The following is a 14,533-nucleotide window of genomic DNA, read 5'->3' as shown; positions in this document are numbered from 1 at the left end:
AACACAACTGATTGGCTCAAACGCGTTAAGAAGAAAATAAATTCCACAAATTAACTTTTAACAAGGAACACCTGTTAAGTGAAATGCATTCCAGGTGACTACCTCATGAAGCTGGATGAGATAAAAATAAAAGTTTTTTGTTTAACCTTTACTTAACTAGGCAAGTGCCAAGAGTGTGCAAAGCTGTCATCAAGGTGACTACTTTGAAGAATCTCAAATATAAAATATAAACACTTTTTTTGGTTACTACATGATTCCATATGTGTTATTTCATAGTGTTGATTATCCTTGAATGAGTAGGTGTGTCCAAACTTTTGACTGGTACTGTATATTAGATCAATGTAGCACAATCGTTTTGTTGTACTGATTTAAAGAGTTGAGACAGATTACATTTTTTTTTGAGCATTTTCTTGGGTGACAACGTGGTTTCTGTGAGAATTACAGGAGGGGGGCGTTTAACCCTGGGGGGGCATTTAACTTCAAGCCACCCTATAACCTGTGCTTAAGGGTCCACTCGGCCCCAATGAGTTAAACTGCAATCTCCTGCAAAACTCTTCTCATAGGCTACAGTGTATAACACCAAATCAGGCCAAGGGGAACAATTCTTCCCATCATGACAGATTAATTCGTCAGTCTAGTCATATGGAGCTTGTCTAAATAAATTATGCATATGGATGCCTATAGTAAATAGGCTAAATAACATTAGATAAAATACTATACGTAAACTCACCAAATTAATGTCTAGGTCATATCAGCAGTTTCTTATCAAGGGCAATTCGTGATAGGCCTGTATAAAAATCCCTAGTCATGGGTTGAAGTCGCATGATAAAAATGGCCTAATCAAGTTGTAGTGTTGGAATAGTGTACTTGTACTACATAGTGTTCTCGTCATCATTAATAACTCAAATTGCCTTACCTTTCGCGGTCCATTGGACAATTCACATTCTACTGTCGAAATCCGACTCATTTCTTGAACCTGGGTTATGTCCTTTGCGAGTGGTAAAACGTTGGGATTATTAATTTCGGTCTAGAAAAGCGCGAAACTGCATCCGCGGTTCTCGGTCGTTGTCTCCATCGAGTTGAGGAATGGATGGCCGGGGACCCGAGAAATGACCGATTTTGAAGTCAGTTAAACTTCAGAGGAACTTTTTCGGGTCCGCTTCTAGGCGTGCAACCGAAGTATGTCCATGCAGTCCTAGTGCCGCCGGATTTGAAGTTGGTGCTTGTTATGGCCATGGAAAAGTGCACGTGCGTTTTATATTAGCTATCTAGCTCGCATGCTCTTCACCCTCTGAAATAAGGAGTTGATTCACTTTCTTTATTTAATGTAATGTCAAATTAAATAAAGGCCTAAAATAATTACCTTTTGTACTGCAGACAAAATCAAAACAACAGTTTAAGTATGATGGTACAGTTTCGGTGGATATCACAGGCTGCTCAAAAAACTGTTGCTTTACATTCCTTTTTCTTCAAGAGTAAGACATGTCACACATTTGCAGGAACAAGGTTCTTTAGCATATTAAATTATGCAGAACCCAATTCTGCTTCTGCACCATCCCTCTCTTGGGCAGCAGGTAGCCTAGTGGTTAGAGAGTTGGACTAGTAATCGAAAGGTTGCAAGATTGAATCCCCGAGCTGACAAGGTAAACAGCTGTCATTCTGCGTACTTAAACCCACCGTTCCTAGGCAGTCATTGAAAATAAGAATTTGTTCTTAACTGACTTGCCTAGTTAAATAAAGATAAAATAAAAACCCCACACATTTAATGTTCACACTGCACAGTTCTGAATGACTGGACAGATGGCACTATGCCACTTTATTGCGGTTGGAATAAAATCTGAGTACCAGCACCATACTCATTCCAAGACGTGGATTCAGTCAGTAAAGATAATGCAATTAGACCACCCTGTGTGTCCGTCTGCAGTCAATTACCCACTTCTCCCTGGTGGATTGGGTGACTGGCCTTTCTGAGATATAGACTAGAAACATTGGATGTCACTCAGCCACTTCTCCTTTAACCCAGGGTTTGGGTGCTGTGCTCTGCTCCTTCTTGACTGTGGGTGTCTCTGTCTGGCATGTGTCATTAAACCGCTCCCTGGCCTTCTCCCAGTTCCTCTGGGTCTTGGTCCTACTCAGAGTCCCAGCCTCGTCCACCGACACAGCAGCTCCTGCCCCAAAGCCTGACTGGGACTTCCGGATCTTTAACTGGATCTACGGGAAAACCAGAATGGTAGGAAATATCAGATCAGATGTGTGAGCAAAGTGAGAAAGAACTGGGATGAAATCACAACAGGTAGAGGATACTGGTCTGAGGTTCGGTCAACTTAAAACTATAGCTATTCATTAATCCCTAGTTAAATACTACAGAAAAACTCCCATCTCTGAACACTGGGAATACTAGGAGGACTCCAAAAGAAAGGGGGAAATGTTAAGATTACCGGGTCTTTCATTCCAGCTCCATCTTTGCCCAGGCCTTCTCCTTTCTTCCAGCCCATCTTCTCCAACATCTTCCTTCCCTTGTTGACTTCACTGATCTCACTGGACAAGGAGGGAAACAAAGTACAAAAAGAGACAAGACAACTTCAGATCAGTCTAGGACGTGGGAACCACTAGTTCTTACTACATACATGTGCATACGTGGCACACACACACTTGCAATGACTCAACCAATCAGATGGCTACGTACACGTGTACAGAGGCGGGTGCGTCATCCCGTTGAAAGACTCCCTCGCTGCCCACGGTCTGACGGCGAGACTCGGCCCGGTCCACATACCTGGGGTTCCTCAGGGCTTTATCCTCCTCATACTCAGCGCTCTGTTGGAACAGAGGGAGACAAAGGAGACACTTACTAAACAAAGTAATATACTCACTGCTGTTAGCGACAAGGAAAGATGGTAAACTATGGGACTGCTCAGTCTCTAGTAACTTACATTTCAACAAGACTTGCTTGAGCAAAAACAGAACAGTTTAATTGGATGAAAACTTCTGTCAGATAACATCTTTGTATACACAGAGAAGCTAGGTGGAGATCTGATTGACAAGGACATTTCCAACAAAGGATTACCAATGGACCTTATTGAGCAGTAATAAAACAGCAGACGGGGACAACAGATGAAGTTGTAGTGGTGGTGGAGAACCAGTCACTTACCTTCAGGCCATATTTAACCTTCATCTGTTTCAGTTCTTTCTGTCGGAGCAGCTCCTTGTCCTCTTTGGTTGGAGCTGGACCTGAGGAACAACACATCTGGCTAGTTAGAGACTGGGCCGTGTGTGTGGCATGGGTAGCTAGGTGTGTGAGCATTGCATTAGTGTTCGGTCTTATACAGACAACGTACAAAGACGGATGCAACACATGAGTGTCCGCAAATTAATCAGGTTGTTCTCTACCGGTCTGTAGTGGTTGGTTCCTCTGGTGTTTGCTGAGGTGAGCCATGACCTGTCCAGGTTCACAGCCGTCACAGGTGTCTGTCCCTGCGTGGATGTGGAAGGACAGAACAGTCTCTCCCATCTTCACCTCATCCCCATGGGTCAGAGGGCAAGGGTCACACTTAGCGTTGGGCTGATGGGAGGGAAAACAATCCTGTTACTACTTCACTTTCCAACCAAGGTGTGTGAGTGAGTGCGTGTCTGACCCACCTGTAGGATTCGGTTGCCATTGAGGACAGTTCCGTTCTGACTTCCCTGGTCCACTAGCATGTAGCACTGTTGGTCCTGGTCAAAGTACACCTCTGCATGGAGCTGGGATATAAATAAAATATATAGAACCCATCAATACCATTATGATTTAATTTGATGGCCTGCAGAATCTAACAAATAAATGAAATAAGTTGTCATACCTTACTGACTCCCATTTCAGATATACTAATGGCATGGTTCATATCCTTCTCCCTGAAAAGATAGACTTATGTGAAAACAGTACCTCAAAATGTCACAGGTAGTTTAAACTTAATTTCAGAAATAATGATCTGAGCTCTCATTCCCCCTGGTGGTTAAATAGACAAACTGACCACGCATGGGCCATTCAATCGAAACAAAGCAGAGTCTACAGCGCTGTACTGACCTGCCAATGGTGGCTGGAGAGTCAGCTGTGATGATGAAGAGTGTTCCTGTCTGTAACACTGGAGATCTGACCACTGTCACCCTCACACAGGGTGGCCACACCTTCTCAGCAACTGGGGACACACATACACACAATATCACATACACTGACAATTCTGCTGAGCAATATTTTAACTACAGGAAACATTTAGGAAAACAGATGAACAAATATCAGGTGATGTTAGACTTTTGACACAGTGCTTTGTTTCATTCTGCCTTCACCTTTAAAGAAACTCCAGCGAAAAGTGCATAGAAAGCTGACAGGCTAAATAACTCTAAACTGTGTCCGTCCTCGCCTCTCACCTTCCTGACTCTCTATCTCTGACTCTGAGCTGTATATTGTGGGAGGAGGGGAGGAAGAGGTAGACTTCCATTCTCTCTCCGACTCCGTGATCTCCCCCTCCTCAGGATCATTGTTCCCACTCGAGTCATCACTCTGCGACGCAGACGCTGCTTTAGCCTTCTTCTTTTTCTTGATGAGTTTATCTGATTTTGCCTTCTTCTTCTTCCTCCGCCTCGAGCTGCTCGCATCATCGGAGCGCAACCCGTCCCTCCTCTTCTTCCTCTTCAAGGAGCGTTCGGCACTCTTCGCCTGGCGAGTCTTCAAGGAGCGTTTTTTTTGCAGATGAGTGTCTGGAGTAAGCGACCGGCCCCTATGCCTGCGCGAGCCTGTGCCCCTCTTCGGGATTCGCCGCTCCATCCACTCATCAAGGTCCAGCTCCTCCTTTACAAGGCCCTGTCGGCAGACAGGCAATAAATCAGAGGGGAGGATGCACCTGAAGCATCTCCAGAGAACTCCCTTGGCAGACACAGGACACAAGAGGCTTTCTAGGAATTTGGACAGTGAGCTCTCTGCATCAAAACCTCCCTGTATTGTTTTGTGGTCCTTTTTGGATATGGGTCTCAGTTCTCAAAGACAGTAGGCCTGTACTGCATCACAGCAAAGTCAATGTATTGACTCAAGCTTCAATACCTTGAAAGTGATCCTCAAAAATGTACTCTTGACCAGACTAAGCAGCCAAATCCCTGAGCTCTGAAACCCGACTTTTTTTTTGCACCAAAGCTGTGTTGGCTATACCTCATGTCTGCATGGGGGTCTTTCTGCTGTTAAAGAATTGTTCTAAGTATCTATGTGAGACGTGTACCTCTACGGGAAGCTGAGTTCCAGAAATAGGAAATCTTCATGTTAGCCAGTGAGTTAGTCACGTCTTCTACCTATGACCAGAGGAATAGCATTCAGTCAACTAAACAGCAGCTGCAAGCAATAGCCAAAACCCTGTACGTGACAAAAATGTATCAGACTCAAAAACAAAACTATAGCGGCTGCAGAAAGTCTAAAATCACCCCTGCAAGTATTTGACAACTGAGACCACATAGATCATGGTTAAAATGGATCCTAAGAAGTCAATTACAATCTCTAAACTACTGAAGGTGAGATGCTTCAGGAGCCTCATGTCAGCACAAATCAAAAACAGTAAGGATAACAGGTCAGTTGTATACAACAATGAGAAATGTTTAGCTAGTTAAAACATATCAATTATCCCCTTCTTAATCATTTTTTATATTTTTTATGAATTTGCTGTAATTCTCTTGTAGGGTTTCTGGTTCATCTCTGGTACGGTCACCCACCTTATCATCCTGACGGGCGGTTCTCTCTGGAACTTTCTTCCACTTCCTTCCTTTCTTGTCTAGGCTCTTTTTCACCTGGCTGGTCTCTGAGACAGGCTGTACAGTAGGAACCTCTATCCTGGAGTGGAACTGGTACTTGCCACTCTCTGCATCGTAATAGTAGTACATGCCTGTGTTGTTATCATAGTACAACTGACTGGCCTAGGGGAGGGAGACAGTGACACAATTAAAAAGAGTGTTAAATAATGACATAGTGATCGTGTGTGTGGGTGGTTTAGTACCGAGTCGTAGTAAAAGCCAGTGCTGTGGTCGTAGTACATCCCTGTGGTCTCATCAAACACAAAGCCAGTCTGTGTCATGGCCTGCTCAGCTGTGGCTCTCAGCATGTCTGCTATGGAGCCCGTATCCACTTCCTGCTGGAACAAACACAAGCAAAGAAAGAAAGTTCCCAAACCATTTTTGCACTGTGTCGGTCATCGATCTTCTAGTATTTCTTGTGCTCTTCCAAATAGACATCATGATCATGTTTCAAATAGTCTTCTTTAGCCACGGCCCATGAAGGAGTGATTGTTGTCACGTGTTAGGAAGATCAGCACAAAAAAAAGGTAGTCTTTTGGAAGACGAGACACCTCACTGTCCTCAGTCAGACTAGATTGAGTGGAGGGACGGTAATCAAACTCGCCTCTGGTTGAGTGGCAGTAATACCACCCTCTACAGACACATCTGTAATCATCGCTGTGGCGTTGTCTGTCGTCATGTCTGTAGCTGTGTCAGTGGTTGATTCTGCAGCTGTCATCTCTGAGGCATCAGTGGCTTCCTGCCCCTCAGGTGTCACGGTCCCCTGGGTGTCTGTAGTCACACCATCACCCTGGTAGTAGCCTCCTCCATAGTAGTAGTTGTAATAATCTGCAAATAACACAGAAGGATCAATGTATCTGTAAGTGGAGCAACATATAATCAAATTATTCATTTGGATCAATCCCAAACTGCTGGTCCTGGGAATTGGTGATGGTTAGATTGCTCACCAGTTTCTGACCAGGTATATTCCTCTGTCTGTGTCTCAGCTTCAGCTCTCTCTTTCGCCTTTTTCTTTCGTTCATGAATCTCTGCACTAAGCTTGTTGACCTATTGTATCAAATCATGTTAAGGAAAAAAGTAGCACCGTAAGTTTTAAATTCACTCATTTGTGCATATCATATACTTATTTAATGATGGCTAGATTGTTCTTGGTAACTACCTGTTTCCTCAAGTCTTCATTGTAGCCTTCTGTGCTTTTCTGAAGACTCTCAGACTTGGTCAGTTGTTTCTGTAATTTGGTCAGTTCTTTTGTGCAGCTTTTCAGTTCTTGCTTTAGAGACTCTACTTTCTGGCGAAGCTCAGCCACCTCGGAATCCGACCCCTCCTCTCCTCCACTCGCCTTCTCTCCATTTGTTGCCATACTTCTGGCTGTCATTGACACACAGGGTTACAACGTGTATAGTGATTGCTATAACCATAATATGCTAGCATTATTATTTGTTATATTGGTATGCATTAAAGGATAGGCCAGCTCTCAAACTCTAGGCAGCATTCTGCCTTCTCTCTACAGATCTCGGCCATTAGCCTCGCCCACGACTGCTTCATGTGAACTACAATTCCTATACTGTGTTTTAATGTTTAGAAACGTCAACCATCGCTTGCGATACGGCTTTCGAAACATAATACCCTTATCTTTCATCAGCGAGAAAGAATCCTAAAAAGAAAAACAGATACACTTACTGTAGCAGTTTTGGCAGATCCATACAGCTAAGGGCATCTCCATCTGACAAAACTACACTTCCGCTACACTTCCCGAGTTACACCTACACAAAGGTGTTCGGGGCATACTAGATAGCTAATTAGCACAGGTACGGCCCCGTCTGCCGTCTGTTTTCTGTAAAAATGCGCTGTAACATGGAGATATGGCCGTGTGGGAACACTAACCCTATCAAGGTGTGTATCACTTTAACCTTTCATAAAAATGTAAAAGATTTCGACACATGCGCCGAATACAATAGGTCTAGACCTTACCGTAAAATATTTACAAGCCCTTAACCAACAATGCAGTTTTAAGAAAATAAGAGTTGAGAAAATATTTACTGAATAAACTTTTAAAATGCGGTACCAAGTCAATGTGCATGGGTGCAGTCCGGGTGGCCATTTGATCAATTGTTCAGCTGTCTTATGGCTTGGGGGGGTAGAAGCTGTTAAGGAGCCCTTTGACCCTAAATGTGGTGCTGCGGTACCACTTGCCATGCCCTAGCAGAGAGAACAGTCTATGACTTGGGTGACTGGAGTCTGACAATTTTTTGACACCGCCTAATATATAGGTCCTGGATGGCAGAAAGCTTGGCCCCAGTGATGTACCAGTCATGCGGTGACGCAACCGGTCAGGACGCTCTCGATGGTGCAGCTGTAGAACTTTTTGAGGATCTGGGTACCCATGCCAAATCTTTTCAGTCTCCTGAGGGAGAAAGGCATTGTCGTGCCCTCTTCACAACTTTCTTGGTGTGTTTGGACTTGGTGTGTTTGGAGGTGACTCTGGGATGCGGCCTTCTAGGCAGAGTTGAAAAGAAAAAGCCTCATCTCAGAATGGCCAATAAAAAGAAAAGATTAAGATGGCCAAAAGAACAGACACTGGACAGAGGAACTCTGCCTAGAAGGCCAGCATCCCGGAGTCGCCTCTTCACTGTTGACGTTGAGCCAGGTGTTTTGCATGGTACTATTTAATGAAGCTGCCAGTTGAGGACTTGTGAGGCGTCTGTTTCTCAAACTAGACTCTAATGTACTTCAAATCTTGCTCAGTTGTGCACCGGGGCCTGCCACTTTCTATTCTGGTTTGAGCCAGTTTGCACTGTTCTGTGAAGGGAGTAGTACACAGCATTGTATGAGAAATTCAGTTTCTTGGCAATTTCTCGCATGGAATAGCCTTCATTTCTCAGAACAGGAATAGACTGACGAGTTTCAGAAGAAAGTTATTTGTTTCTGGACATTTTTAGCTTGCAATTGAACCCACAAATGCTGATGCCTCAGATACTCAACTAGTCTAAAGGACAGTTTTATTGCTTCTTTAAAATCAGCACAACAGTTTTCAGCTGTGCTAACATGATTGCAAAAGGGTTTTCTAATGAAGTTTCCAGCTAGTCATTTACAACATTAACAGTGTCTACACTGTATTTCTGATCAATTTGATGTTATTTTAATGGACAAAAAAAATAAGCTTTTCTTTCAAAAACAAGGACATTTCTAAGTGACCCCAACCTTTTGAACAGTAACGTATTTACCATATCATATGGAGACCGAAACATAAACCTTTTACCTTATCATGAGTAGATATAATTGCAAATGGTTAAATCCTTCCAACTGAAATTTAAAAAAGAACTTACGTTACAAATTGAACTTGACATTTTTCAACCCTTGTATTGGTCATTATGTTGCGTGCTTTGGTATGTGTCTTCAAGGAGCGAACAAGGAGTACAGGAGGGGACTAAGCATGCACCCCCGAGGGGCCCCCATGTTGAGGATAGGCATGGCATGTGTTTTTACCAGGATCCAGTTGCAGAGGGAGGTGTTTAGTCCCAGGGTCCTTAGCTTTGTGGGCACTATTGTGTTGAATGTTGAGCTGGAGCTGATATGAAAGATAAGGGCCTAATGCTTCCAAAACCGTACTGAAAGCGATGTATGTTAATGTTCAGACAGAGCATACAGTAGACGCCTTCATCCAATGGCATGTGTAATGTAATGGAACAGAGAGTCATGATCAAGGGCTAGGGTAGGTCTAGGTACTATGGAAAAGCTAGCCTAGTTATCACCATAATGTCTGGTGGGCTTCTGGTGGGCTTTATTCAACAGAATGTTGAATAAACTGTCATTTTAATTTACCTGACGCATGCGCGAACACCATGTACGCAATACGCATGCTTCAGGTGTGAACAAACCGTGAGAGCCACGCACAGACCGAATTTTGCTGTAGGTATTGTCTCAAATTACCAACGGCAGAAGGACAAACTAGGATGAAACCAGTATGTTAAGTTCCAATGAGAGTTTGCTCCTTCATTCATTGATATGGTACGCTAGCGTTAGCCATCTGCTAACGTTAGCTGTGAATGGTCTTACCGATTCGTTTGTTTTCTTCGCTTGGACGAACGCCCTCGTTTCTCTCCGCCAAGAATATCAACCTGAAAGTTGAACATAAACATCTTGTAACCACCATGCATTGCTGACACACCCGACTACATGTTTTGTTGATAATAAAGAAAGTTACAATTGGTACAGTTGATGTGTTTACAATCCACCTCGACCGTGGCCGCCATTTTTTCAACCAACGTCATTCTATCATCCACCGTACAAGATGCCACAGCTGGCTGAGAGCGCCACTCGTGGTTTGGAGTTTGAATAGGTCGAGTATTTGGAAATAACTCATTATCGCTGGTTGAATAAAAAAATGCATGTATCGCAGAGGTTTGTGTTCTCAAAAATATGTGATGGTATCGATTATCAGTCAAAACATGTTATGCTGTAGAAATGTAAATACTACTGCACTCAATTTACTGTCAATAAATACTTCCACATACAGACCAGCAGGGGTCATGACGAGAATGGCTGTAGAGATTGTGAGCAAAATGTTTGCAGTTATTGTGTGTCGTTTGGAAACTCTGCCAAGCATTGCTTTCCAGCTCTTGACTGTTTCGAAATCCAAACATCTATGTTGTCTCCATAGTAACAACTTCAACAAATCACACAAATTTACACAATGTGTGTGTGTATATAAATGAACACCAAGTGGGCCTACAGTTGAGAAACTCAATTAAAAGTGACACACTTATTAATCTTAACTCCTGTGAAGAACATGTTCCCTCCAAATCAAAGTATCAGCAGCAGTAACATCATGCCTGGCCCCTAATGAAGAGTCATAAGCCCTATCCACAACCTACTTGTGTTACTAGAATGTTGGTTATGTAGTTGTTACCCCAGCATGTCTGTTTTTCCAGAGGATGGTCTGATGGGATTAGTTTGAACAAACTGCCTCCTGTTATATATTTTTCTCATATAAAATGTACCATTATGCCTGGAGGCTGTTCTAAGTGTGAAGATATTTCAACTTGTCTAGGCATAGCCTTATATTGGCTTTCAGTTTGGAGAAAGTCCAAATAATATAATACCCATTAACTGTATGCAGACATTTAATTAACTGATGTATTTGGCACAATATTATCCTCTTAATGTTTTAAAAGAGAAATAAGCAAGGGGAAAGATAATATGACAAAACATATCATTCATCTGTAGGCCAAGTGCATTAGCACTTTGTTTTAAGCATCAATTTGTTCCCATGTTCATACCAAACTGTGAGCAGCACCTGTTAAATGCTGTTATACCCCTCAAAACACAGGGATGAAAATTTGCACAGGATAAGTATTATCAGAGGACCTTGAAGTCAGCAGAAAAACAGTAGGTTACTCTGGCTGGAATTATTACTCTCCCACCATGTGAAAATTACTGACATGGCAGATTCGCACAGAACTAAAATAAAGGATGTGGTGTTTTGTGCTCGTGCACCCAACTTCCCCCAGTAAAACTAATCCCGTCAGAATAGGGCTTCACAAACACACCAATGAATGTGACTTCCTGTTACTCCATGAGAGGAAGAAGTCAGCCGCCTTCTAATTTAATGGAAATACAGGCTTCATTAGTTGACTCATGATACAGGTGGAGATAATGTAGGAAGCATAGAGAGCTGGGGAGAACACACACACACACACACACTGGTAGTGTGATGATGAATGATTAATGTCATGCACAAACCTTTAGATTTAATGCACTCCAATTCCCTTAATTGGTATTTTCATTCCAGGCGTAGTGATGACCTTATTGTATTGCTGCTGAACGTTCAAGGGGCTTCAAGATACGTACAGCCAGGTACCTACCACATGGGCTTCTATCTGTCTCTCTCTATCTCTCTCACACACACAGACACACACACATGTGCATACTCCTCCATCCCTCCCTATCTCCTTCCACCCCTGTGTCCTTTGGCTCTTTCCCTCCCTCCATACTTCCATCTTTCCCTCAATCCCTTCCTGTCCTCCACACTATGGGTTGTTAATCCCTCTGTTTTCTGCCCAGACAGCAGAAGTGTGTAGATTATGGGTGTTACTCCGTAAACAGCTTTTAGTTTCCCTAAATCAGGATTCTGCATGCTGTTTCCTAGTCAAATTAATTCACCACACTTCAGTGGTCCAGATACACTTGGCACTGTGTAGAACTGCATCACTGCATCGCTGTGCTTCTACACCTGTATTGCTTGCTGTTTGGGGTTTTTGGCTGGGTTTCTGTACAGCACTTTGAGATATCAGCTGATGTAAGAAGGGCTATATAAATACATTTGATTTGATTTGGATGTTACATGTTGTGCAGGGATTTTTCTGACATTGATATCATTTGAGCTTTTTTGGGGGGAACCTAAATCCAAACAGTGTAACATATATATATATATATATATACAGTGCCTTCAGAAAGTAGTCATACCCCTTGATTTATTCCACATTTTGTTTGAGTTCAAAATCGATTAAATATATATATATTAATAATATATATTTTTCTCACCTGTCTACACACAATAGCCCATAATGACAGAGTGAAAACATGTTTTTAGAAATGTTTCCACATTTATTGAAAATGAAATACAGAAATATCTCATTTACATAAGTATTCATACCCCTGAGTAAATTTTTTGTCAGTGATCTACACAATATACAATATACAATATATGTCAAAGTGGAAGAAAACCTTTTCCCACCTTTCTGGAAAATAAAACACGGATATCTTGATGAAATAAGTACTCAACCCTTTGAGTCTTTGGCTGAGATACAGCTGTGAGTCTTTCTGTGTAAGTCTCTAAGAGCTTTGCACATCTGGATTGTACAATATTTGCACATTATTCTTTTAAAAATTCTTCAAGCTGGTTGTTGATCAGTGCTAGACAACCATTTTCAAGTCTTGCCATAGATTTTCAAGGTACATTCAGGTACATTCAGGAACATTCGATCTCGTCTTGGTAAGCAACTCCAGTGTATTTGGCCTTGTGTTTTAGGTTTTTGTCCTGCTGAAATGTGAATCTGTCTCCCAGTGTCTGCTGGAAAGCAGACTGAGACAGGTTTTCCTCTAGGATTTTGCCTGTGCTTAGCGCTATTATGCTTATTTTTATCCTTAAAAACTCCCCAATATTTGCAGATGACAGGCATACCCATAGCATGATGCAGCCAAAATATATGAAGGGTGATATTCAGTGATGTGTTGGATTTGCCCCAAACATAACGCTTTGCATTCAGGATATAAAGTAAATTTCTTTGCCACATTTTGTGCAGTTGTACTTTAGTGCCTTATTGCAAACAGGATGCATGTTTTGGAATATTGTCAGTCTATCCTTGTTCTGAGAAATTAAGGCTATTCCATGCGAGAAATTGCCACGAAACTGAAGATCTCATACAAAGCTGTGTACTACTCCCTTCACAGAACAGCGCAAACTGGCCCTAACCAGAATAGAAAGAGGAGTGGGAGGCCCCGGTGCAAAACTGAGCAAGAGGACAAGTACAATAGAGTGTCTAGTTTTGAGAAACAGACGCCTCACAAGTCCTCAACTGGCAGCTTCATTAAATAGTACCCGCAAAACACCTGTCTCAACGTCAATAGGTCAGCATTCCAGAGTCGCCTCTTCACTGTTGACGTTGAGACTGGTGTTTTGCAGGTACTATTTCATGAAGCTGCCAGTTGAGGACTTGCGAGGCATCTAATGTACTTGTCCTCTTGCTCAGTTGTGCACCGGGGCCTCCCACTCCTCTTTCTATTATGTTAGGGCCAGTTTGCGCTGTTCTGTGAAGGGAGTAGTACACAGCGTTGTACAAGATCTTCAGTTTCTTGGCAATTTCTCGCATGGAATAGCCTTAATTTCTCTGAACAAGAATAGACTGACGAGTTTCAGAAGAAAGGTCTTCGTTTCTGGTCATATTGAGCCTGTAATGGAGCACACAAGTGCTGATGCTCCAGATACTCAACTAGTCTAAAGAAGGCCAGGTTTATCGCTTCTTTAATCAGGACAAATGTTTTCAGCTGTACTAACTGTAGTATCTGGGATCTACATCTGTTTATATTAGTTACTATGCTGTTACTAAGCAGTAATGTATTACGGCAGTGTTACGTTACTACAGCTAATAGGAAATGCACATGCGCACTGGAACGCCGGGAACTGTGGAGCTCGAGGGGTTTTGACTAAACGAAAACTAACTGTACTCCCGTCTCCTGCCTGGTAATTTCTCCACAACACAAATATTACACTAACATAATTGCAAAAGGGTTTTCTAATGATCAATTAGCCTTTTAAAATTATAAACTTGGATTAGCTAACATAACGTGCCATTGGAACACAGGAGTGATGGTTGTCGATAGTGGGCCTCTGTACGCCTATGTAGATATTCCATAAAAAAATCAACCGTTTCCAGCTACAGTAGTCATTTACAACATTAACCATGTCTACACTTAATTTCTGATCAATTTGATGTTATTTTAATGGAAAAAATGTGATTTTCTTTAAAAAACAAGGACATTTCTAAGTGACGACAAACTTTTGAACAATAAAAAATAAAAGACGGTCATGGAAAATAGAAAATTCCAAAACAATGAATTTAGAAGTATTGACGTTGTTATTATTTTTGAGCAAAATAACACAGTATTAGATATGGTAAAAGGCACAGAATTTAAGTTCGTTAGCTTTAAAATGGCAAAAATCTAGCTC

General features: G+C 42.2%; 1 protein-coding gene across 4 annotated transcripts; it reads right to left on the bottom strand.

The window, feature by feature from the left end:
- Window positions 1-1,304: 1,304 nt before the first annotated feature.
- On the bottom strand, window positions 1,305-10,118 carry aggf1 (angiogenic factor with G patch and FHA domains 1). Of its 4 annotated transcripts, none has more exons than XM_031802787.1 (16): window positions 10,010-10,118; window positions 9,862-9,923; window positions 6,965-7,173; window positions 6,753-6,852; window positions 6,410-6,633; window positions 6,009-6,140; window positions 5,728-5,928; window positions 5,244-5,313; window positions 4,061-4,172; window positions 3,837-3,888; window positions 3,637-3,738; window positions 3,388-3,559; window positions 3,149-3,228; window positions 2,687-2,814; window positions 2,439-2,538; window positions 1,305-2,211 (listed from the first exon to the last, which is right to left on the bottom strand). In XM_031802787.1, exons 3-16 carry the CDS (start codon window positions 7,163-7,165, stop codon window positions 1,996-1,998), a joined length of 1,890 nt encoding a protein of 629 aa, XP_031658647.1. In that variant the 5' UTR covers window positions 7,166-7,173; window positions 9,862-9,923; window positions 10,010-10,118; the 3' UTR covers window positions 1,305-1,995. The 4 variants fall into 4 exon arrangements, with proteins under 4 accessions (XP_031658647.1, XP_020313711.1, XP_020313714.1 ...); XM_020458122.2 differs by lacking the exon at window positions 5,244-5,313 and adding an exon at window positions 4,402-4,834; XM_020458125.2 differs by having other exon boundaries at window positions 9,862-10,068.
- Window positions 10,119-14,533: the final 4,415 nt, after the last annotated feature.

This window comes from Oncorhynchus kisutch, linkage group LG23 (assembly GCF_002021735.2).
Source record: "Oncorhynchus kisutch isolate 150728-3 linkage group LG23, Okis_V2, whole genome shotgun sequence".
NCBI lineage: Eukaryota > Metazoa > Chordata > Actinopteri > Salmoniformes > Salmonidae > Oncorhynchus > Oncorhynchus kisutch.
This window is presented reverse-complemented; position numbering and strand designations above follow the sequence as displayed.

Coding starts and splice junctions, on each gene's coding strand:
- aggf1 (XM_020458121.2), bottom strand. CDS start 9,958: ATGGTGGTTACAAGATGTTTATGTTCAACTTTCAGGTTGATATTCTTG. Junction 5,929..6,008: donor CTGGCTTTTACTACGACTCG/GTACTAAACCAC, acceptor TCCCTCCCCTAG/GCCAGTCAGTTGTACTATGA. Junction 2,815..3,148: donor AGGTTAAATATGGCCTGAAG/GTAAGTGACTGG, acceptor CTGTTCCAACAG/AGCGCTGAGTATGAGGAGGA.